This window comes from Rhipicephalus microplus, chromosome 6 (genome assembly GCF_043290135.1).
Source record: "Rhipicephalus microplus isolate Deutch F79 chromosome 6, USDA_Rmic, whole genome shotgun sequence".
NCBI lineage: Eukaryota > Metazoa > Arthropoda > Arachnida > Ixodida > Ixodidae > Rhipicephalus > Rhipicephalus microplus.
This window is the reverse complement of record NC_134705.1, coordinates 103,436,657-103,459,430: the sequence shown is the minus strand read 5'-3', so window position 1 is coordinate 103,459,430 and position 22,774 is coordinate 103,436,657. Positions and strand designations below refer to the sequence as shown.

Below are 22,774 nucleotides of genomic sequence, written 5' to 3'. Positions count from 1 at the left end.
ATACGGAGGCGCGCGGGTTTTCGGGCATCTTCGGAGCGTTGAGAGTACTCACTCACAATGAGGTTTTCTTCGTCGGTGACGTTGGGTAACATGGCATCGAGCGTCGTTGCCGGGCTCCTTCCATAGACCAATTTGTATGGAGATATCTGCGTCGTGTCCTGCACCGCCGTGTTGTATGCGAAGGTCACGTACGGAAGAATGACGTCACACGTCTTGTGTTCGACATGGACGTACATTGCTGGCATGTCGTAGATCGTCTTGCTAAGCCACTCAGTGAGGCCATTGGTCTGTGGGTGGTACGCTGTCGTCCGGCGTTGCTTTGTCTGGCTGTATGCCAAGATCGCTTGAGTTAGGTCGGCAGTAAATGCAGTTCCTCTGTCGGTTGTAAGAACCTCCGGGGCGCCGTGACGTAGGACGATACTTTCGACGAAGAACTGAGCTACCTCGGATGCAATGCATTTTGGAAGGGCTTTTATCTCAGCGCAGCGGGTGAGTTAGTCGGTACCTACCACGATCCACTTGTTTCCGAAAGACGACGTCGGGAACAGCCCCAGTAGGTTCATGCCAATCTGCTGGAAAGGTGGGCAAGGTGGTTCAATTGGCGGCAGAAGTCCCACTGGCCTTGTCGACGGTGTCTTGTGTCGCTGACAGTCCCGGCATGTCCTCACTTAGCGAGTGACGTCGGTGTTAAGACGTGGCCAGTAGTACCTTTCTTGTGTCCTCGTGAGCGTGCGAGAAACACTCAGTTGCCCTGCCATCGAATCGTCGTGCAGGGTCTGCAGGAGTTCTTGTCGCAAAGCTGAAGGCACCACAAGGAGGTACTTGGCTCAGAGCGGTGAAAAGTTTTTTTTTTTTGGGAGAAGACCGTTTCGCAGGAAGAACGACGCAAGTGCGTGCTTGAATACCTTCGGGACTTCGGTGGTCCTGCCTTCGAGGTATTCTATTAGGGCCTTAAGTTCCGGGTCGGCCCGCTGTCGTTCAGGGAAGTCGCCGGTAGTTATCGTTCTCAGGAAGTAGTCGTCAACCGGGTCGTCGGGTGGTGTTTGGTCGACAGGCACACGAGAGACAGTGAGCGTCGGTGTGTTTCTTGCCGAACTTGTAACTGACAGTAATGTCATATTCTTGAAGGCTCAGGCTTCATCGTGCGAGGCGACCTGAAGGGTCCTTCAAGGTGGCTAGCCAACACAAGGCGTGGTAGTCGCTCACAAATTTGAAGGGCCTGCTGTAGAGGTAGGGGCAAAATTTCGACGTAGCCCAGATGATGGCGAGACACTCCTTTTCTATTGTGGAATAATTGGCGTCTGCTTTGGATAGCGATCGGCTAGCGTAACTAATAACTCTTTCGAGTCCGTGAGCCCTCTGCACAAAAACGGCACCAAGGCCTACGCTGCTTGCGTCAATGTGTACTTCTGTCTCGGCGAATTTGTCGAAATGGGCAAATAACGGAGGCGTCTAAGGCGATGTTTAAGCTCCTGGAAAGCGTGTTCTTGTGGCGTTTCCCGCTTGAACTCCACGTGGGCGTCGGTAAGGTTAGAGAGGGGATCGGCGATGCCAGCGAAGTTTTTCACGAGCCACCCATAACAGACGCAGAGTCCCATAAATCGGCGCACCACCTTCTTGTCAGTGGGCGGCGGGAAGTCGGCAATGGTGGCTGTTTTCCGTGGATCGGGACGAACTCGACTTGCTAATAACGTGCCCCGGAAACAAGAGTTCCTCGTACGCAAATCTGCACTTTTCTGGCTTCAGTGTGAGTCCGGACGTCTTGATGTCTTGAAGTACAGCTTGAAGGTGCCGAAGATGCTCGTCGAAACTCGAGGGAAACACGACGAAGTCGTCCAAGTACACAAGGCAAGTCTGCCACTTCAATCCTGCCAGTACTGTATCCATAACGCGTTGAAATTTTGCAGGCGCTGAGCAAAGACCGAAGGGCATCACCTTAAACTCGAAGAGGCCGTCCGGTATTATAAACGCCGTCTTCTCTCGGTCTCTTTCGTCGACATCATCTTTCGTCGACATCAATTTCCAATAGCCAGTCTTGAAGTCCATTGACGGAAAGTACTTGGCATTATGGAGCCGATCAAGTGCGTCGTCTATTCGTGGGAGAGGATACACGTCCTTCCTTGTGATTCTGTTCAGGCGGCGATAATCGACGCAGAAACGTAGGGTTCTATTTTTCTTTACTAACGTCACGGGGGATGCCCATGGTTTTAGGACGGCTGCCTAATGTCATCCCGTAGCATTTCATCAACTTGTCTCTTCATGGACTCACGTTACCGCGTCGAAACCCTGTACGGACTCTGACGGAGGGGTCTGGCATTTTCTTCTGTTATGATGCGATGGGGCAGCATTTTGGCAAGCGCGTGGAGGAGGGGCGTGGCGGCGGGCTACAGCAGCATAGCTCATAGCTTGCAGCTGAGGCTCTTGAGGCTGAGAAACGCCCAGCGATTGCTGGATCTCCTGGCGTACGACGTCCGCGATGGATTCCGCGTGAAGCTGCGCTTAAGGAAGTAATTTTCGCAGCTCTTCTTGCACGATCGGTCGGATCGTCTCAAGCAAGTCAGTGGTTACAAGCGCTTGAATGCCGGCGTAGCTGGTAGACGAGAAGCTAGGGTTATATTGCCGCGTGCGCGTCTCGAGCGTCTTCTCTATCGTAGATGCTTCTCAAATGGATTCGGCGACCGTCTTTGGCGGGTTCTGATCAGCCCGGCAAAGAGTTCCTGCTTTACTCTTCGCATGAGCAGACGGACCTTCTTCTCCTCGGACATGTTGGAGTGAGCGTGGCGGAAAAGTTGAATAATATCTTCAGTGAATAGCACCATGTTTTCGTTTGGCATCTGCATGCGGGTTTCGAGAAGAGCTGCGGCCTTCTCCTTGCGCACCACACTTGCGAAAGTGTTAAGGAACCTCGCGCAAAAGACGTCCCACGTTGTAAAGCTTCGCTCTTGATTCTCGAACCAGGTCCGAGCAGCACCTTCTAAGGCGAAATACACATGCCAGAGCTTGTCATCGTCTGTCCAGTCATTGAAGGCGGCGACGCGGTCAAACCTTTCGCTCCAGCTTTCCGGGTATTCCAGTGGCGAACCGTGGAAAGTCGGCGGCTCTTTGGTTTGCCGGAGCGGGAGTGGTTCAGGCTGCACGGGGGTGGTCAGGGTTGCAGTAGTGGATGTCAGGATCCACGTCTGCCTGGCTGCTTCAGGAAAGGGCCCGTACTCTGGTTGTAGTCCTCTCTGCATGCGGCTTGTTCGTTGTTCAGGGTTAGCGTCCGTGTTTTTGACACTTGGGCTGGGGTCGCGGCTTGAAGGAGGCGTCCACTACATGGAAGAAACAGCACCTCCACCAGATGTCACGGGGTCGTGACGTGGCCGAAGAGAGGAAACTTTGTGTTGGAATTTACCTGTTTATTTGGGCGAACCTGTGCCCTGTAATTGGAAAGTCCGATTACAGTAGCAGTGTTGGACTGATAGCGGCGAACGGAGTGTCGGCCGTCGATCAACTACGGACAAGCGGCAAAGTGTGTCGGCATTTGTACTCTTGCCATCGAATGTTCTAGCATTAATGCTCGTGGTGGCGTAGGTTCCAGAATAATCTGTACAGTTCGAAGAGCGGGCGTGATTTTATCGAAATGATCTACTGAATTTGGGAAGCTTCTTGAAAACTGCATGCGCGTTTTGCGTGTGAATTGTGTAGTGTTTTGGGATGATAACAAAAATTGAGAAATGAAACGTGCCAATATATATATATATATATATATATATATATATATATATATATATATATAGCATATATATATATATAGCATATATATATATATATATATATATATATACTTATATATATATATAAATATATATATATATGCTATCAAGTAAGGTACGTTTGCCCCCCCCTACTTGCGAAAGAGTTGGAGGGGGACAGTCCCACTGCTGCGTAGTGACTGAGACACTGCCGGTTTCTGTTTCTGCCAATGGCGCCGCTGCATGACAATATAAGCAAATACGGCAACACGAAGCACCTAAGGAATATGGCCGTCGAAAACTCAAACCACTCTCTCTCTCTTTTTTTTTCGTAAAACATTGTAGGTGACAGACCCATCATAGGTAATCTATAAGCACATGTTGGCAAGTGCATAATATGAAAACACCTATCTTTGTCACACAGTTTATTAAATACAGACCTACTGGAAGGCCGAGGAACGCCATAAGAGCGAGGAACGCCAGCAGGCCGAAAATACAAAACAAACGAAAGCTCGGGTCGCGCGCGTGCACCAACGCTGTGGCTTGCCGGTTCATGCTGCTTCGTCGTCGTTCGCATAGTTCCCTACATTGACCCCCGGTGAATAGCGTAGCCAACCTGGCGACTTAAGGCGTAGTCACTATAGCGGGGTCGTAATACGGCTTCAGGCAACTCACATGCACAATTTCTCGGCCACGATGGCGTAAGTCATGAGATTCTGTCAAAGGCTCTATTTCATAATTGCCCCGCCACGGTGGTCTAGTGGCTAAGGTACTCGGCTGCTGACCCGCAGGTCGCGGGTTCAAATCCCGGCTGTGGCGGCTGCATTTCCGATGGAGGCGGAAATGTAGGCCCGTGTACTCAGATTTGGGTGCACGTTAAAGAACCCCAGGTGGTCAAAATTTCCGGAGCCCTCCACTACGGCGTCTCTCATAATCATATGGTGGTTTTGGGACGTTAAACCCCACAAATCAATCAATCTCATAATTGACTGGTGACGTACGGGCGAGAATGCGGTAGGGCCCATGGTATCGTGAAAGTATTTTTGACGAAAGGCCAGGAGTGCTCGGTGGAATTCAGAGCCAAACGAGAGCACCAGTCGCGAAAGTAGAGAGATGTCGGTCGGTGTCACGCCGTAGCTTCTGGTGGCCTTGGTCCTCGGTTGTCAGTGAACGGGCCAATCGTCTGGAATCTTCTGCGTACCTGGCAACATCAGAAATCGCAGTGTACTCAGAGGAGTTGGGCGTGTATGGGAGAATAGTGTCCAACGTGCACGATGGTTCGCGTCCGTACAACAGAAAGAAAGGGGAGAACCTTGTTGTCGCGTGCGTAGCGGTGTTATACGCATACGTGACGAATGGAAAGACAGTGTCCCAATTGGTCTGGTCTGTAGCTGTGTACATCGTCAACTTATCACCGAGAGTGCGATTAATTTGTTCGGTGAGGCCATTCGTCTGCGGGTGATATGCTGTCGTCATGCGATGAACCATGTTGCACTGAGCGAGCAACGCTTGAATGGCGTCAGACAAGAAAACACGCCCCCGGTTGCTGAAAAGTTCGCGGGGAGCACCATGGCGAAGAACAAAGTTGCGCAGGATAAAAGACGCAACTTCCCTCGCGGTTGCTGCGGGTAGTGCTGCCGTCTCCGCGTAACGCGTGAGGTGGTCCACGCCGGCAATTGTCCACCTATTTCCAGAGGACGACGTGGGAAGTGGTCCGTATAAGTCGATACCGACGTGGTCAAACGGACGCGCAGGACAAGGCAGAGGCTGAAGTGTACCGGCAGGGCGTTGAGGTGGGACTTTACGTCGCTGGCACGCAGTACAAGCACGTACGTACTTGCGGACAAATGTGTACATGCCGCGCCAGTCGTACCGCTGACGTAAACGGTTGTACGTTTTGAGAGCGCCAGCGTGAGCGCTTTGCGGGTCGTTGTGGAAAGCAGTACAGATTTCCGAGCGCATGTGGTTGGGTATCAGTAACAGCCAATTCGAACCTTCAGACGTGTAATTCCGCCGATAGAGTAGGTCGTCTCAAATAGCGAAATGTGTGGCTTGACGGCGGATAGTTCTTGAGACCAAATTAGCTAACGAATCAGTCAGAAAGGCGAGGAGTTGGGAAATCCACACATCTTTGCGTTGTTCCGATGCCATGTCTGTGAAGTCGATTGGTGTTATGACAGCTGAAGAAGGTGACGAGGGGGTTGGGTCAGCCGGTAGCGGCGAGCGGGATAGTGCATCAGCGTCGGAGTGCTTGCGGCCGGATCGGTATACAACACGAATGTCGTATTCCTGTAGGCGAAGCGCCCAACGACCAAGGCACCCCGACGGGTCTTTGAGCGATGATAGCCAGCATAGAGCGTGGTGGTCCGTGACGACTTCGAAAGGGCGGCAATAACGGTATGGGCGGAACTTCGTCAAAGCCAAGACAATTGCGAGGCGCTCTTTTTCCGTGACGGAATAATTACACTCGGCTTTCTTGAGGGTTCGACTCGCGTAAGCGACAACGTATTCTTGGTACCCTGGTTTTCGTTGAGCCAATACAGCACCAAGACCGACACAACTGGCGTCGGTGTGGACCTCCGTAGGCGCATCAGGATCAAAATGACGTAGTATTGGAGGTGATAGTAATAACCGTCGAAGCGCGGTGAAGGATTCGTCACACTCTTTTGACCAAGCAGAAATGGCTTTGGAAGTTGTCAACAGGTTGGTAAGAGGCGCGATGATGGAAGAGAAGTTGCGCACAAATCGACGAAAGTATGAGCACAGGCCGATAAAATTTCGAAGCGTCTTGATGGAATTGGGCGTCGGATAGTCGGCCACGGCGCGGAGTTTCACCGGATCCGGGAGAAGACCCTCTTTGCAGACGACGTGACCCAGTATAGTGAGCTGACGTGCGGCAAAATGGCACTTCTTGATGTTAAGTTGAAGGCCAGCAGAGGTGAGACACGTGAAAATAGCACGAAGACGAACAAGGTGAGTTGAAAAATTGCGAGAAAAAACAACGATGTCGTCTAGGTAGCAAAGGCACGTGTTCCACTTGTAGCCGCGAAGGATGGTGTCCATCTCCCGTTCGAAGGTAGCTGGGGCGTTGCAGAGTCCAAACGGCATGAGGTTAAACTCATACAGCCCATAAGGTGTTACAAATGCAGTCTTCGATCAGTCAGGATCAGCCATTGGAACTTGCCAATATCCTGAGGGTAAATCTAAAGAGGAGAAATATTCTGCCCCTTGCAAGCAATCGAGAGCGTCGTCGATGCGTGGCAACGGGTACACATCCTTCCGTGTTATCTTATTGAGCCGGTGGTAGTCGACACAAAATCGGATAGACCCATCCTTTTTGCGCACAAGTACAACAGGGGACCACCAAGGGCCCTGCGATGGCTGGATGACACCATGCTTGAGCATATCGTCGACTTGTTCGTTGATAATACGGCGCTCTTCCGCTGAAACTTGATATAGTCGTTGGCGTAAGGGAGCATGAGTACCGGTGTCAATGTGGTGCGTGATGTTCGCTGTGCGACCCAAAGATGGTTGAGCGCAATGGAAGGCAGAACGGAACTCTCGAAGAAGGGACAAGAGTTTCCTTCTTTGTGTCGGTGATAACTCAGCGGCAACAGAGGGCTGGAATGAGTCTGGCGCGGGCAGTGTGGCCACAGGTGGCGTCATAGCATTGAGCTGGAGGTGAGGTGCGTGTTCGGCGAACTCTAGAGGGTGCAAGAGGTCAACGTCTTGTATGTTACCCAAACATTCTCCGCGAAGTAAGGTAACTGGCGACGATAGCGAGTTCGCGACGAGCATGGCGGTAACACCGGATTCCATGGTGAGTACGGCAAAGGGCAGGTGTAGGCTACGGCGGCGGGTAAATACGTCAGACGGGGTGAACAAAACAGTTCCGGCAGGAGCGGCCGTACAGGTCAGGGCTACAAGGGTGGATGTTCTCGGTGCTATTTCCGTGTCAGCAACAATGACAAGTTTGTAAGGTTCAGGAAGATATTCCACCAAACAAGACGTTGGAAGCGGTGTAACGGCAACTTATGCACGTGAGCGATCTATGATGGCCCGATGACGCGAAAGTCCCATCCAAGAATGACTTCGTGGGAGCATGATGCCAACACAAAAATTCACTGGCATAAAGTTCACCTTGGATAATGACACGTGCAGTGCACACAGCTGTAGGTTCTATGCACTGCGAGTTGGCCGTGTGGAGCATCAGGCCCGAAAGAGGCGTCGTCACGTTTTTCAACTTGCGGCATAAGGTCTCACAGATTATGGAAACGGCGGCCCCAGTGTCGATTAGTGCTTGCGCGGCGGTCCCCTCAACATTGACGTCAATCACGTTTTGCGGCGAGAAAGATGGAGGCCTTAAGCAGTTCGAATTGTATGCAGCTGTTGCCTCCGGAGCTGCAGCGATCAGTTTCCCTCTTCCGTAGCAGGTCGGTGACGCATAGGTGACAGGGAGCGTCGTCGGGGTGATGGTGACCGGTGGTTCGCGTAGGGTCGAGGACCGTCAGTAGTGTACCTCAATGGCGTCCTAGACGACGACGCGATTGGCCTGCCCACAGTGTCGACTGGAGGGGGATCTCGGCGACAGTGGCGGGCGACGTGTCCAGCGATACCACAGGCGAAACAGATGGGCCTATTATCCGGCGTCCTCCAAGCGTCTGAGCGACGGCAAAATGGAGCTGAAAATCTCGCGTAGGGATGCGGCGCAGCACTTGTGGTTGTAGGCACGACATAGGGTGGCGTGGCAGGTTGAGCATATGGCATACGCTGTTGCGTAGGACGAGCAGCGACGGCGGCGTACGTGAGAGGCGTAGTGACTGGTGGTTGCTGATGCACCGGCGGAAGGGCTTCAGCGACTTGGGTCCGAATGACGTGTTGGAGGTCCGGTGCCAAAGCTTGCGTGGGCTCATGTGTCAGTGGCAGCAGTGACAGCTGGCGCGCTAGCTCTTCGCGGACGAAGTCCTTGATTGTCGAAAGCAGCGGCTGCTTGCTGATCGGTAGGATGGGCAGCTAGGTGCAAGCTTGCGAGCGTGTCTGGCGTCGTGAGGGCTTGACGAGCAATGGCGCGCTGCCTACGCAATTCATCGAAGCTTTGACAGAGAGAAACGAGGACAGCAATTGTGGGGGGATTTCTCGTGAGCAACATCTGAAAGGCGCCGTCGTCAATGCCTTTCAATATGTGGCGGATTTTTTTTCCTCAGGCATGGTAGAGTTGATGCGGTTGCATAAATGCAACACATCTTCAATGTAGCCCGTGTAGGTCTCACCTGGTTGCTGCGCACGGTGACGTAAACGGTGCTCGGCTTGAAGCTTGCGTGCCGCAGGTCGTCCAAAGACGTCCGTAATAGCCGTCTTGAATGCAGACCACGTAGTAATGTCAGCTGCGTGGTTATTAAACCACAGTTGCGCGGTGTCTGCAAGGTAGAATGTGACGTAGCCCCGATTACTTGGGTCGTCCCATTTGTTACTTGCGCCGACTTTGTCGTACCTCACCAACCAATCTTCGACGTCCGCCTCAGTGGAGCCCGTGAAGATAGGAGGGTCTCGTTGAGGATACACGGCACCGCAAGTAACATGGACAGTCGAAGGTCCCACCTGGAGAGGCGTCTTGGTGGCCACGTTCGTGTCACGTAGAGGGGGAAGCGTACGGGAGCGAAGTTCCAAGTTTGTGCGGGAGTCCACACACCTCCACCAGATGTCACGCAGTTTATTTAAATACAGACCTACTGGAAGGCCGAGGAACGCCAGAAGAGCGAGGAACGCCAACAGACCGAAAATACAAAACAAACGCAAGCTCGGGTCGCGCGCGTGCACCAACGCTGTGGCTTGCCGTTTCATGCTGCTTCGTCGTCGTTCGCATAGTTCCCTACACCTTTTATGTTTCGCCTCTAATCGTGGAGGCTATAGTTTATTACTGAAACAAGACTGCTCGCTACAGAACTAACGATGACGTAGTTCACTCATTAATTGTCTGTTCTCAGCATATCAAAAAATGTATACCAACCTAGGAAGAAGCAATCAAGTATGCCCATCCTATGTACAATATACAAATTTTCATATGCGAAATTTTTCCAGTTTATTACCAAGGGCGGCGAGTATAAACGCACAAAATGGACAGCTACCGCAAAATGACCATCATTATTTTAATAGGGTAGCAGTCTCATCGCACTACTTCAGTCTCTTTTCCTGCTGGTGAGATTACTGGGAACCATCTATGTCAAAAACTGCTTCTATAAATACTAAATTTCCTGTATGGCATACAAGCATCATCGCTTTTCCATCATGCCCTCTCAGAGAAACAGCGAATTTCTCCGACTGTTTCGAGTAGCGACCATTATGACAGTGTATTGCCACAAAGTGGCCTTTTGAACTGTTACAGTGTTGTAAATTGGTAGCGTTTGCGAACGTCATCATTCATTTCCAGCCGCAGCGTCGAGGCACTCAAATAGCGGATTATTGCACATAGCTTTCCGATCATTGCAAAGAGAGAATCGTTTTCAATGGCGTGATCAACTGCGCCTCTGCAATCTCTTTACGGCTTTTTCCCCCGCATTTAAAAGGGAACCAGACAGAGCAATAGAGGATTGGAATTTCACTATTGCTTTTAATAATGCAATTGGCATATGCAACACGCCAAATACAATATCTGGTTTTGCCACTTCACATAATTGTCTATTTCGTTTTCGTTTTTATCACTAGCAGCATGTGAAGCTTGCCTAAACATCCTTCAAAATTTTTTGTTGCTTTTTCTTAAAGTTGCCCGTAGAAAACCTATTTTGCAGCCACGAGTATCACTATACATTATGCAATATCTCACTGCACAACAAACAAAATGTTCTTCCGTCAGGTAATACGAATAAGGTGTACTACGCAGTCTAACACCTTCATGTGTAGGGGATGAAATATTTTCAAGTTCCTGAGATTCGGTCTTTCCATATCCATAAAGTATTAGCAGTGGTTTCTAGTTATTGGGTGGTATTGGTGATGTGGAAAGTTCAGTAAAACTAGCGGCACAAGTCACTATTAGTGCCCCGCCCACAACATATCTGTTTGTTTCCCTCTCATGATGCTGCCACTGGATCGTCGAGGTCACATTCTTTGCAATCCCGCCTCAACACTTTTGCGTTTATGATACAATTTACAAAGCTCTGACTCCAACAAGGTGCTTTAGACGCTGTGGATTCATCAGGAAGGCTTACGGAGATCGAGAACCAGCCGCAAGGCAGCGTTCTTCATTGCTCTTAGAGCATGCGTGTTATATTCTGAACGCTTGAAGGCTCAAGTTTCTTTCACCTCATGACATGATGATCAAAAATGTAGAACCCTATGGTTCTACATTTCTAAGTTATTCATTAAAAACAGTGTGAGAATTGGGTAGCGGGATTAAAAGCTCCGGTACAAATGCAGATTCTCCAGCTCCACATGCCAGCATTAGAATGCAGAAAAAGAAAATTCATGAAGTTCACTAAAGACATAAGTGGATAGAGAAGACTAATCGAAAGTGTCTCAATAGGAAGTATCGAGAAATATTTGTAGGCACGAATGCACTCCTCGAAGAAACACAAAAAGTAGAAGTGAAATACAAAAAGTATTGTGAACCAATACCTTTTTTTTTAAAATGTTTCAATTGCGTTGTGTTGCAGCATATAGGTTATATGAAGAGAATACATATCCTTTGGCGCAAAAAGGCGCAATTGCTAAAATGTAAAAAAATGAATTGATTTATTATGTGTGCTAGGAAATGTTTGAGCACTTGGAGACGTCAGCTTGTGTTGCATAAAGGAACCTTGGAATATTCCCATTGTCTAGTAGGTTGAAATGCAGTGCTGATTTCTAAGGATGCTATAAAGATAAAATGATTTTCTTTTTGAAATTGAATTTTGAAAGACGCTAACAAAAGCCATACTTGTCGCTAATAGTCAAGAAGAAATTTATTGAATACAGAGAATGTATTTGGAGTTTGTTTAGCATATACACTACAACAAATTGCTTTTTTGATGTTTGAGTCGCTTCCGCTTAGACCAGAAGGTGCCAGTACCCCACATAAAAGGACCATACATTACCAAGACACAATAAGGGTAAGTTTTAAAGAATATATTGAAGTGCAGCACGGAATTCGATAGCAGGGGAAATGCCGCGATCAGTTAGAATGTTCTGTTTGTTCATATCAGTGGGCCATGAGGACACATATGTCCAGGAATGGACGTATACAGGCTGATGATTATCACAAATATAAATGCTGACAGTTCTCTGCGTACAGTCACAAGTAAGGTTTCATCACTTTTTATTCGTGGCGTAGGTGAGTTTCACCTATGTGCATTGATAATGAACCGCATTCTCTTTGATTTAAACCACTAAAGCACTGTATAAAAGGTCATCCTCTAAGACACTTATTTCGCTGATATTGAAGCTCATTTTTTTCTCTGTACCACATAATCAACAATTAAGTTTATGAATCCGAACTTCGTGCGTCTTTCATCCTTGTAGGCATCTGAAAAAGAACAATATGTGTTGTAGGCAACCAGGAAACGAACGAAAATTTTTCCCTTTAAGAGTACTCTGCAATATTGGCCACAGCCACCTGTGCTCGGAACGTGCTTTCTTTTCTACGCTGCATCTTCCTGACCCTGCACAGCTACACCCACACCTACCACCCTCGATTCCTTCGCAAAGGTCCATGCCACTTGTTTTCGGTGGTCTTCATTTTAACTGGACCTTACGTTCTTGGCACACAACACTCGTGCTAAAGGCACTAAAGGCACCTACTGCTTTCTCGACTTTCTCTCCGCGAACCTGACAACGTGTACTGGGCGAGTGCTTTTCACTTTCTACGCGCGTACCTACGCTTCGCCTGCGGCCTTTGCACTTAACTCCTTCCCTATGAACCAGCCCACCTGTGCTCCTCACCGTTTTTCCTCTGACGTGCTGTAACGAGAGTAGTGTTGGAAACGACTGTGTTCCCGTCACCTTAATGGCTTTTGTTTCATCGCAACCGAGAGCCCGTCATGACGCGATAATGTGCATATTATGAGTACCGTATATTGGCATAATACAACGGGCCGTGCAGCACATGTATTTGACTGAGCCCTCGCAGAGTATTTGTAGAGTTCAATACCTTTTTATATAGCATTGGATATGTGCAGAGAGGTACCATACGAATCGCTAGGCCTGTTTTTATCTTTTTTCTGATGCAGTATCGAGTACATTCCTGGATGTGCAGTTGACGATGCGACTGCCAATCAGAATGTCTGCGGTCTTCATTTTCAGATTATCATGCACTCCAGATAGGAAGACCACATACCCATCGTCTGCACCGCGCTGTATTTTTTCGGATAATGTTTAATCACTGACTTCCCAACCTGCAGTGATAACTGTGTTTTTGATTCCAGCGCAAGGTATGTATTCTTTGCGTCTATTTTGATGTCGCCATCAGAGACAATGATGGTATAATAATTTCGTAGCCTAGGTTGCTGAACGCTATCAATTTATAATTTACACTATGTTTTTGCTGTAAATGGGAGGGTTAGGATCGAAGGACTGCGAATGACAAACCGAACATTGATTAGTACGGAACAGTCGAGTGCGTCATAGGTTTGCAATTGCTGCATGCCATTTTACCATTATGTACCTCACAAATGTGACACATTTGTAATTAGAAACAGTATGCGTGCTGTTCTTCCGGAATACCAAGCAGACTTGATAAACTGAATACGCTGAGCATCAAATATAAATTTTTTCGGGATAAAAACTTGCCTGAGATGAACCAGGGCATGTAGTTTTGGCATTTCAAGGCGATTTAGGCTGAAATAAGGATTGTACGAATGTTAAAAACAAAGAACACACCAACGCATATCATAAATCTTTCATTTTAACACTCGCATTTCGAAAGAAGTCCTTCTAACTGTGTGCTACCCTATGTTACACTAAGAAGATTTACTATGGGTAGCTGAAGATAAGGTGTGTTTTTAATGACCACTTGAAATACATTTATTTAGTAAATAAAGATTACCATATATATGTAGAGGCAATGTTTTTTATTGCATTTCACAAAATAAATCATATAATTATTCGCAGGAACCGAGGCATTCAGTTTAGCACTGACGATTGTTTCTTGGTTTGACTACTGATACTATTGAAGCATTGCTAGTTTCTTCATGTATGAGTCCTGTTAGCGGGCCTTCAGTGGGTTGCTTGTTTTTTAGAAAGAAGTAGGTGCCAGTAAGCTGATAACAACTTGCGGTGGTGCATGACTCTTTTACATGAATTTTTACGCAATACGTGAGTCTTAAATCATTTATAATAAATAAACTGGTCTAAAATCAATCTGTCATATTCAAAATTTATATTTTATTTGTTGATGGCCACACTTTTTATTTGAGAACTGCACAAAACGTGCTGTGAGTCTGGCCTCGAGATTAACGCTTTTAATTGAGGCGTCGTACTCATAATGTAGGAATTATCAAATCACAGCTCATCCTGGTTTTTGTTTATTGTTTTCGTCATATAATAATATAATCTCTGCTAAGATTTCATGTTGAAAATAAGCATGTGGCCAATATGTGGATTTCAAACAGAACTGAATATTTTGGCTGGTTAGCAATCACGTGGAATTACGCGTAGTCTAAGATTGGCAGAACGTAGGAATTTAAATAAAATAAAGACACCTGGTCGTACGTATAATTCCTCTTCGTCTTGATATTAAAGTGGGACGTGCTTTTGGAGCCTCACAGTTTTCTAGAGCTATAAAGAATCTACCACAGACAAATAAACAAACATATAAGAATGCAAAACAAAACAACTACGGTTTTCAGGAGTGCTCGTTTCAGAATTAGGTCTCATCTTGACTGCTCTTTGTATCTTAATATAGAGAAAGTTAGTGTTATTGTATTCTCTATATGAATGAATGAATGAATGAGTAGACTTTTTTTAAAGTCCGGCAGTTTTACCGGGCGAGGTGGAAGAAGGGAGGATTACCCATGTCCCTTCCCACTCTCCTTTGATTATTATGGCGGTGCCTCAGGTAACCGCTCGGAGTCCTTGCACCCGGGTGGCATCTTCAGCTTGCCAGACAGCCCAAAGCTGGATGGCCAGCTCATCGCTTGTGAGTGCCGCCTCCAATTGGCAGAGCAGCGGACGCCGCCGATCGGCAACAGTGAGAGAAGTCGCGGCGGGGGCCGGCCACTGCCACCGCAGAGTGTTTTATTATAGGGCTCATTTCTTTATTTAGTATTTCAAGGAATTCAACAGACAATTATATTATGACTGTCCTATGTAGTTTTTTTATCTACACACATTTCTCTGTAACTCTGACGCTGTTACCGAAGACGCCAGGCCAACGTGGAAGGCGCTGCCCAGTAACAGCTAAAACAAGGAAAGCGGCCTTTCAGAGCGTTTTCGAAGCACTCCTTGGGTAACTACTGCAAGCACACTTGCTTGATACCTACTAGGTCATTCTCAATAAATTTATTTAGGTAGTAGGCTGGCATGCATTATGATATTTCTCATCATTCTTCTGAGAAGCATGTTATCCGCTGATCACTTGCAAGAAATTTTGGGCCAATAGTTCATGCAGTGGTTGACGACGATGAGGAATCATGGCTGAAGTGGATATGCGCCATAGCTAATAGGAAACAAGAACAAGCTATTGTGATGGGTCGGATCATTGGACGGCCTACTCGTTACGCTTTTCGCAATGTGCGACAAATGGATGTTCTTTTGCTGTACTAAGGCACTTTATCAGTCGTAATGACGCGATCGCTTTCTCGTCATCACGGTGATAATGTGAAATAGGTGAAGAAAGACGCGTTATGCTGGAGTTCAGTATTGTGGATTCTTCCTAAAGCAGTGAAACTGCTTTTGCCAATGTATCTGGATGTGAATCATCATTTTCATGTAAGGCCACTTGTGTTGTTGCTTTGCCTTGTTATGTTTCTTCTTTTGATGGTATGTGCAGTGTTCACAGATTGAAATGAAACATAACACTACGAAACGCAAATACTTTTGTTGTCACCATTTGCAGTTCAACTAATATTTGTGTAAAAATAACTGTAATACGAACATCAGAGCCAGCGTTGCCTCTACACTTCAAGCTCCCATGGTTTGAAGCAACTGAGCAAACAAGCCCTCATACAGAAGTGATATCTCTTGTTTTATTTTGTCAGTACTGTACGTGTAATTTTACCCCAACGATAATGAGAATATTGCCATAGAAATGCCTTTTCGCCCTGCAGTACTGTGTTACCGCTTCCTAATGCACACCCGGTATACTTCAAGTATCAGTTTAAGTGAGCAGAAAATTGAAACACTTACGCTACTGGGACTACGACCGACAAATGGGAAATTGGAGGGAGATTCAGGCTGAAAAAGAAGATAGCATGACAATCAAGAATCAACAACACTGGCATGTACTTTCAAAGTAAATCCGACTAAAACATAAGTGTTCATTGAGCAGTTCAAACTTATCATTGCTTCGCAAAAATTGAAAAAAAAATGAAAGCATAACTTTCAGCTCCACAACGAACAACATAGAATAGTTTACAACCTAAGTAGTGTCACTATATATAATCTAGTTTGATGGTGGCTGCTATTTTGTCGGTTGGATCTACGTCAGACGTAAATGTGGCGCCGCAGATGGCTGTTCTAGCCTTACCCTAATCTCTCAATTTTACCCTTACATCCCTGCTCGCACTCACTTCCATCTTCCGTATCCTCGCTGAGCTATCAGATTCAGACTCTATGCGACATCGTTCTAAGTGCGTGACGCAAAGTAACATGAGATGCATCAAATGGTGACCGCATGGTACTTCTGAACATCTACAATCAGATGTTCTGAAAATTTCATTCGTTCTAAGCAATGTACACATGAAGAAAGAAACATATCTCAAAGGTTCTGAAAAAAACATTTAGATCGTGAAGTTTACAGTAAAATTTTTGTCAAGAGTAGTAGACTTTCGTTTCTTGGTTGGAAACTGTCAAACTCTATTCCTTCCAACGTTCCATCATTTGAGATGCTGAGGGCTGGGGTCGAAAAGCCTCTTCACGGGCTTGGCTAGGATCATGGCCCCATACAATATGCATGGATGGGGAATTGTGCAGGGCAATACAATATTTTATGTGAGTGGACAACGTGTGAAGTTCAAATTTCCTTACACAATAAAAGAAACTAATTTCTCAGTAAATTAAAGAAAAAAAGTGCCACATTGCCGCTGTTTTAACTTGAATGATATAGCTGCGGTGTAACATAAATGAGACAACACTATGTCGCTTAAATACAACTTTAAATAATACTGTAAACAAGTACATCTATACTTACGTATGAAATTTCTCAAATAATAATCAGTGATTGAAATATTTGTACCATTATGGGACTCTGGCCAATATATTTCTGTTTGAGTTCCCAATAAATATATTTTCTTAAGCTGATTGACGTTTTAAATATAAATTTTTTTCAGTAAATAAAGGTTATCAGTGAAAAATAATGAATGAAACGATTTATCGAGATGTCAAGAAAATGTAGTCTGAGTTCAGCAGCAAACCTTGATTACATATAATGCACTTAATCTACTCAAAAATAAGATGGCTTTATTTGTAGCAGTTTGGAGCTTTCATGGTCGACGCGAATTGCATGTTTGAATATATTATGCTCAGTTCCGAACCTAAGCACATGGTTGATCACAGTAATGCACTCTTGCGCAAGTAGTTCTCGACGAAAGCAAAAGCAACTCAACAAGCTTCCTTTTTATATGTTGCGTGTACAGAGGGAAGTGAGTGTTTCCTCATGGAAAGAGTAGTGCGTACATAATTCTGTAATACATCTTGTCTCATTAGAGTGATCTTTCAATCATGATATGGTCTGTTGCTTAGGAAGGATGCGGCTGTACGAAGTCCACCTCTCTATAAAAGTACTGCAGAAACATAACGTGAATTCTGATGATGGAGTGAAGCTCCTTGGAAACCAGCCCACGTTATTTTATTTTATTAGGTGCAGACTGACTGATCGATGTTCAAGCGCTGCACCGTAAAAGTACGAGTTACTTTCGAGTAGAGAAGCAAGTGGTACACGGACTCCTGCGCGTGGTCGGTATGAGCGCTGCGTGTATTCTGCGAATGATTTGGGCACAACCTTAAACGATACTGTGGCTGGGAGAGAGAGAGAAAATTTTAGGGCAAAGCCGCAGCACTTCTGATGACTAACGCAGACGTACGACACCTACAGTTGACACCGTGTGAGCCTTAGAAACGTTTATTCTAGAATGAGTTGTCACCTGTGATTCGGTCAAGTGACAGCTGCTTCTGTTCTCTGGAGGTTTTGTTGAATAGTGTTTAGCACTAAAATTATAGCAACTGCAAGCCCTACGTGCTCATGCATTGGTCATTCAGTGAATGCCTCGTGTCTGGTGGTTGCTCACGCGGCCACTTCAACTTCTCGTTAAGGCAATGAAAGTTCATTGAAGCTCTTGCGACGTGTGATTCACTGTCACAGCAGCGGATATTTTGCCAACCTAATTTTTGTGCTCCTTGTTTTTTTGCCTTTCTTCCTCTGTTTTGACCTATTACAATGAAGTGTCGCAGTAATGCAAGGAAAGTGCAAATTATTTTCTTGGGACTTAGCACCTTGAGTCATCACTGTGATAACTTTATTTCCTTTACATTTCAGTTCCAGCTCACTATGGTAGCCTGAGCTCGGGGATCCCTCTTCTTTCTTCCGTTACCCTTTGTTCTGCAACAAGCGCCACTGCGGCTGCTGATGCTGCTGATGCTACTACTACTACTACTACTAATACTACTACTAGTACTACTACTACCACTACTGTTATGAAGGCGACAATTACGACAACGATGGCACATGTTCAATAAGAGAGCAGTGCTGTCAAAGTTATAGGGAGAAAACCAGATGTATGCACAGAGGGACAAGAAAAGCGAAGCAACTACCAATATGGATGGAACATACGTAAAGTAGCGAAGGAGTTTTACAGAGATCTGTAGAGTAGGCGGGACAACCATGATCCTAATAAAGAACCAGCAGTAACTTAGGTGATATCCCATCAGTAATGACAGAGAAGTCAGGAAAGCCTTCGTGGGAATGCAAAGAAGCAAAGCTGCTGGTGAGGATCAGGTAATAAATCTGCTGAAAGATGAAGGACAGATTGTGTTGGAAAAACAGGCCACCTTTTTACGAAGTGCCGTCCGAAGGAGAGGGTTCGAAAATCTCTAAAAATGCTATAATTTCAATTGATAAGAAAGGGGACAAGGACTTAAAAAATTAGAGGCCCATTAGCTTTCTCCACGCCGTATACAAGCTTTTTACACATGTAATTACTAACAGAATGAACATAAGATTAACAAAAAGTCAGCCAAAGGATCAAGTACACTTTCCTACAGGTGACTTCACAAAAGGCTATATTCATACTATTGATCAGCTGATAGAGAAATGCGCGAAATACGACCCCTACCTAAGGCATTCATACATTAAAACCCTCACACATAACCTTCATACATTACGACAAGGCGTTGCACTCGGTCGAGACATCAGCAATGATGAAGGCACTTCGGGGTCAAGACACTGACAAACCCTACATAAACATACTGTAAGAAATCTACAGCGAACTCGCTTGCGGAATTCCATGCCGAACAGTTGTGCCCCCGCGATCTCTGACGACAGCGCAGCTCTGGCTGAGTGGTTCGTTCTCTGCCGTTTCCTGACGACATGAAGCCCTCCCTGAGTGGTACCTTGTCTTCGGAATCTTTATACCGGGTCCTCGGACACGGTCGAAGGAGTATCTATTCTACTCTTCCTTATCTTTACTTCTCAGTCTATTCTTTTTAATTTCTCTTTATCATCTTTGCTCGTGAGCCACTGTTGAGGTGTTGTACTTAGATGCAGACAGTCTTTCTTATCTACTTTTCTCTGATTTATCAATCACTTCCCTAAAAAAAATCTACAGCGGATTCACAGCCACCAGAGTTCATGAAAAAAGCGACAAATTCCCAATAACAAATTATGTAAAAGGCACAGTATTTCCGACACTATTGACCGCGTGTTTACAGGAGGTTTTCCGGTGCCTAGACTGGTAAGAGTTTAGAATGATAGTGCAGAATATCTTGGTAACCAGCATTTCGCTGATGACATTGCCTTGTTGCGTAATAATGTGGACGAATTAAAGCTCCTGATTACGGAAATTGAGGCGGAAAGCAGAAGAGTAGCTCTGAACATTATATCCATCAAATATGGGCAACAGTCTGAGGAGAAAACAATGCTTCATGGTAGGTGGAAAGACAATGGAAGTTGTAAAGAATAAAATTATGTGGTGTTTAATGTCGCAAAACCACCATAATTTCATGAGAAAGGCCGTAGGGGAAAATATTGACCACCTGTGACTCTTTATGTGCATGAACATCGGAACAAATATACCTACAATATTTTTGGCTCTACAGAAACTGCAGCCGCCGCAGCCGGGATTTGATTCCGCAACCTGTGGATCAGCAGCCCAGTGCCTCAGCCACTAGACAAGTGGTGAAGGATTGATTGATTGATTGATTGATTGATTGATTGGTATGTGGAGTTTAGCGTCCCATAACCACCATAAGATTATGAGAGACGCTGTAGTGGAGGGCTCAGGAAATTTCAACCTTTTGGGTTACTTAACGTGCACCCCAATCTGAGCACACGGGCCTACATTTCCGCCTCCATCGGAAATGCTGCCGCCACAGCCAGCATTCGATCCCGTAGCCTGTGGGTCAGCAGCTGAGTACCTTAGCCACTAGACCACCGCGGTGGTTCAAGTGGTAAAGAAATATATCTACTTAGGGCAGGTAATAATCGAAAAGTAGAACCTTGAGAGTCAAAGAACTAGAAGAATAAGATTGGGATGAAGCACATTTGGCAGGTACTTTCAAATCATGAATGGTAGATTGCCACTGTCACTGAATAGGAAGGTATATAACAGCTTCAGCATGTCGTGATTAACATGTTTGGATGTGTCATTTACCTATGTCGTCCGTTCACATCGCGTAATACGGAGTTTGGTACATGTGAAGCTAGCGAAACGGCCGCGAGCGCATCTTGAGCGTAGCATGTGGTCATGTTGTTGCATGACACGCATCCTATGTTTATCATGCTTGCACCAGTATCATACCTTCGTCATTCATTCACGTCCCGTAATAACAAATTTGGTATAAGTGAAGCTAACAAAATGGCCGCGAGCACATCAAAAGGGTGGCATGTAGTCATGTTGTTACATTACACGCATGTCATAATTTTTATGTTAGGGTCTGTCGCTTGTGTTCGCCATGCAATCATGTCATACCATACCAGTTTCGCAACATGCCACGTGAGCAAAACCATCGCAAGAGCTGCACATCCATGAAATTTAATCTATAACAATATTGACACACATGTAAATATTTTTATGTTATGACTAGCCAAAAATGTTTTTCATATAATCGTGTTATGCGATACCGATTTCGGTATCGATAACAATATTGAAACGTTCATGAGAGCTGAAAGTCGTAGGCGGATAGATAGATAGACAGATAGATAGATAGATAGATAGTTATATAGATAGGTAGATAAATAGATAGATAGATAAATAGATAGATAGATAGATAGATAGATAGATAGATAGATACGCTCAACGTTGCCAAAGTTCACTTAGAAATGCTTCACAGTTAGTGTTGTTGCTGACTAGCCTAAACAAAACAAGGCAAGATTATACCATTGTACGACATGCTTTTGTCAGCTTTGCATAGCTGGTACTGTGTTTGTTTCGCTTCCCATATTCAATAATATACTTATCCTACTTGATATGTAGATTTTAACGTCCCGAAATCACTATACAATTAAGAAAGACGCTTACTTACCATTATAGAACTAGCAACGGGACTTATTGGGCTTAATGGTGGTGAAGACTGAAAAAAGCATAGCATGATAGCGTTCACTAAAATCTATTGACACTTGAGTAATCACTACTGTGCCTTTATTATAACAATATTGTTTTTTGTCTAATCATTCTGAATAAAACACTCAACCTGCTCGATCCAGCAACTGGTCTTACGGAACTTAGTGTTTGTGTTGACTGTGAAAATCATGAGAAAACATTGTTGACTAAGATATAGACTCATGCAAACAATCTTTGCTGTGTGGTCATTTCAGAGATATTGATTTGTTTCGTACGTCATCTTGAACGAAGGACTCACCCAACTTGAACCAGTGACTGAGCTGACGAGGCTTAGTGATGGCAGAGACTGAAAAAAATAACACAGCAAGTCTATACTATCCAAGATACACACACATTGCCTGATCACCACTGCATGCCTATTTTGGCAGTTGCAGTCGGTGGTGATGACCATGATGATTGAAACACTTACATCACTTGAACCAGAAGAGGGATTTCGGGGGCGCAATAACGGAGACTGAAAAAACACGGCATGGTCATCTTTATTGAGGTATACACACATGCAGATAATCACTATGTAGGTTTATTGTGGCACTTTCGATTTGTTTGTCTGGTCGTCCTGAATGATATAACTACCCTATTTGAAACAGCGACAAAGCTTAAATGGCTTTGTTTAGGCGGCGACTGAAAAAAATATGGCACAACAATATTTACTTAGGTATTGACACCAGCGCACACGCGTTACTGTGTGTTACTTCTGCAGTAGTAATCTGTTTCACTCGTTATATTGGCCAGAAGACTCACCACACCATGAGCGAAAGACTCACCAAACTTATGGGACCTAATGGCGGCAGAGACTGAAAAAAGAATATAGCGTAAAAATCTTGAACCAGGTGCACACACATGGACGTTTTCACCACTGCATGCCGATTTTAGCAGTAGCGTGGCTTCAACGACAATCAGGATTTAAGACTTACAACACTTGAACCAACGGTGGGACTTTTTGGGCTTAGTGGGGGCAGAGACTGAAAAAAGCACACCACGGCATCTTTGCTAAGGTATGCGTTCATGAATCGAATAAACACTGCTTGTTTATTTTAGCAGTTGTGTTTCATATTGTTGGTCATCATGTACAAAAGACTT

General features: G+C 45.6%; 1 protein-coding gene and 1 long non-coding RNA gene across 23 annotated transcripts in view; one reads left to right on the top strand and one right to left on the bottom strand.

Annotated features, from left to right (window-relative positions):
• Positions 1–22,731, top strand: part of LOC142765403 (uncharacterized) — a 56,493-nt gene extending 33,762 nt beyond the window's left edge. For all 4 annotated transcript variants that reach the window (XR_012884234.1, XR_012884233.1, XR_012884232.1 and 1 more), the window contains 2 exons: positions 13,005–13,132; positions 18,394–22,731. This is a non-coding gene — a long non-coding RNA (uncharacterized LOC142765403). The remainder of the gene's footprint in view (positions 1–13,004; positions 13,133–18,393) is intronic.
• Positions 12,005–22,774, bottom strand: part of LOC119168049 (uncharacterized) — a 184,032-nt gene continuing 173,262 nt past the window's right edge. For 16 of the 19 annotated variants that reach the window (XM_075866313.1, XM_075866312.1, XM_075866320.1 and 13 more), the window contains 7 exons: positions 22,609–22,656; positions 22,459–22,488; positions 21,933–22,148; positions 21,597–21,644; positions 16,047–16,094; positions 13,491–13,538; positions 12,005–12,228 (listed from right to left, as the gene is read on the bottom strand). In XM_075866313.1, the coding sequence (XP_075722428.1) occupies positions 13,524–13,538; positions 16,047–16,094; positions 21,597–21,644; positions 21,933–22,148; positions 22,459–22,488; positions 22,609–22,656 (405 nt within the window). In that variant the 3' untranslated portion in view covers positions 12,005–12,228; positions 13,491–13,523. The remainder of the gene's footprint in view (positions 12,229–13,490; positions 13,539–16,046; positions 16,095–21,596; positions 21,645–21,932; positions 22,149–22,458; positions 22,489–22,608; positions 22,657–22,774) is intronic. The other 3 variants (XM_075866321.1, XM_075866327.1, XM_075866325.1) reach the window with 3 other exon arrangements.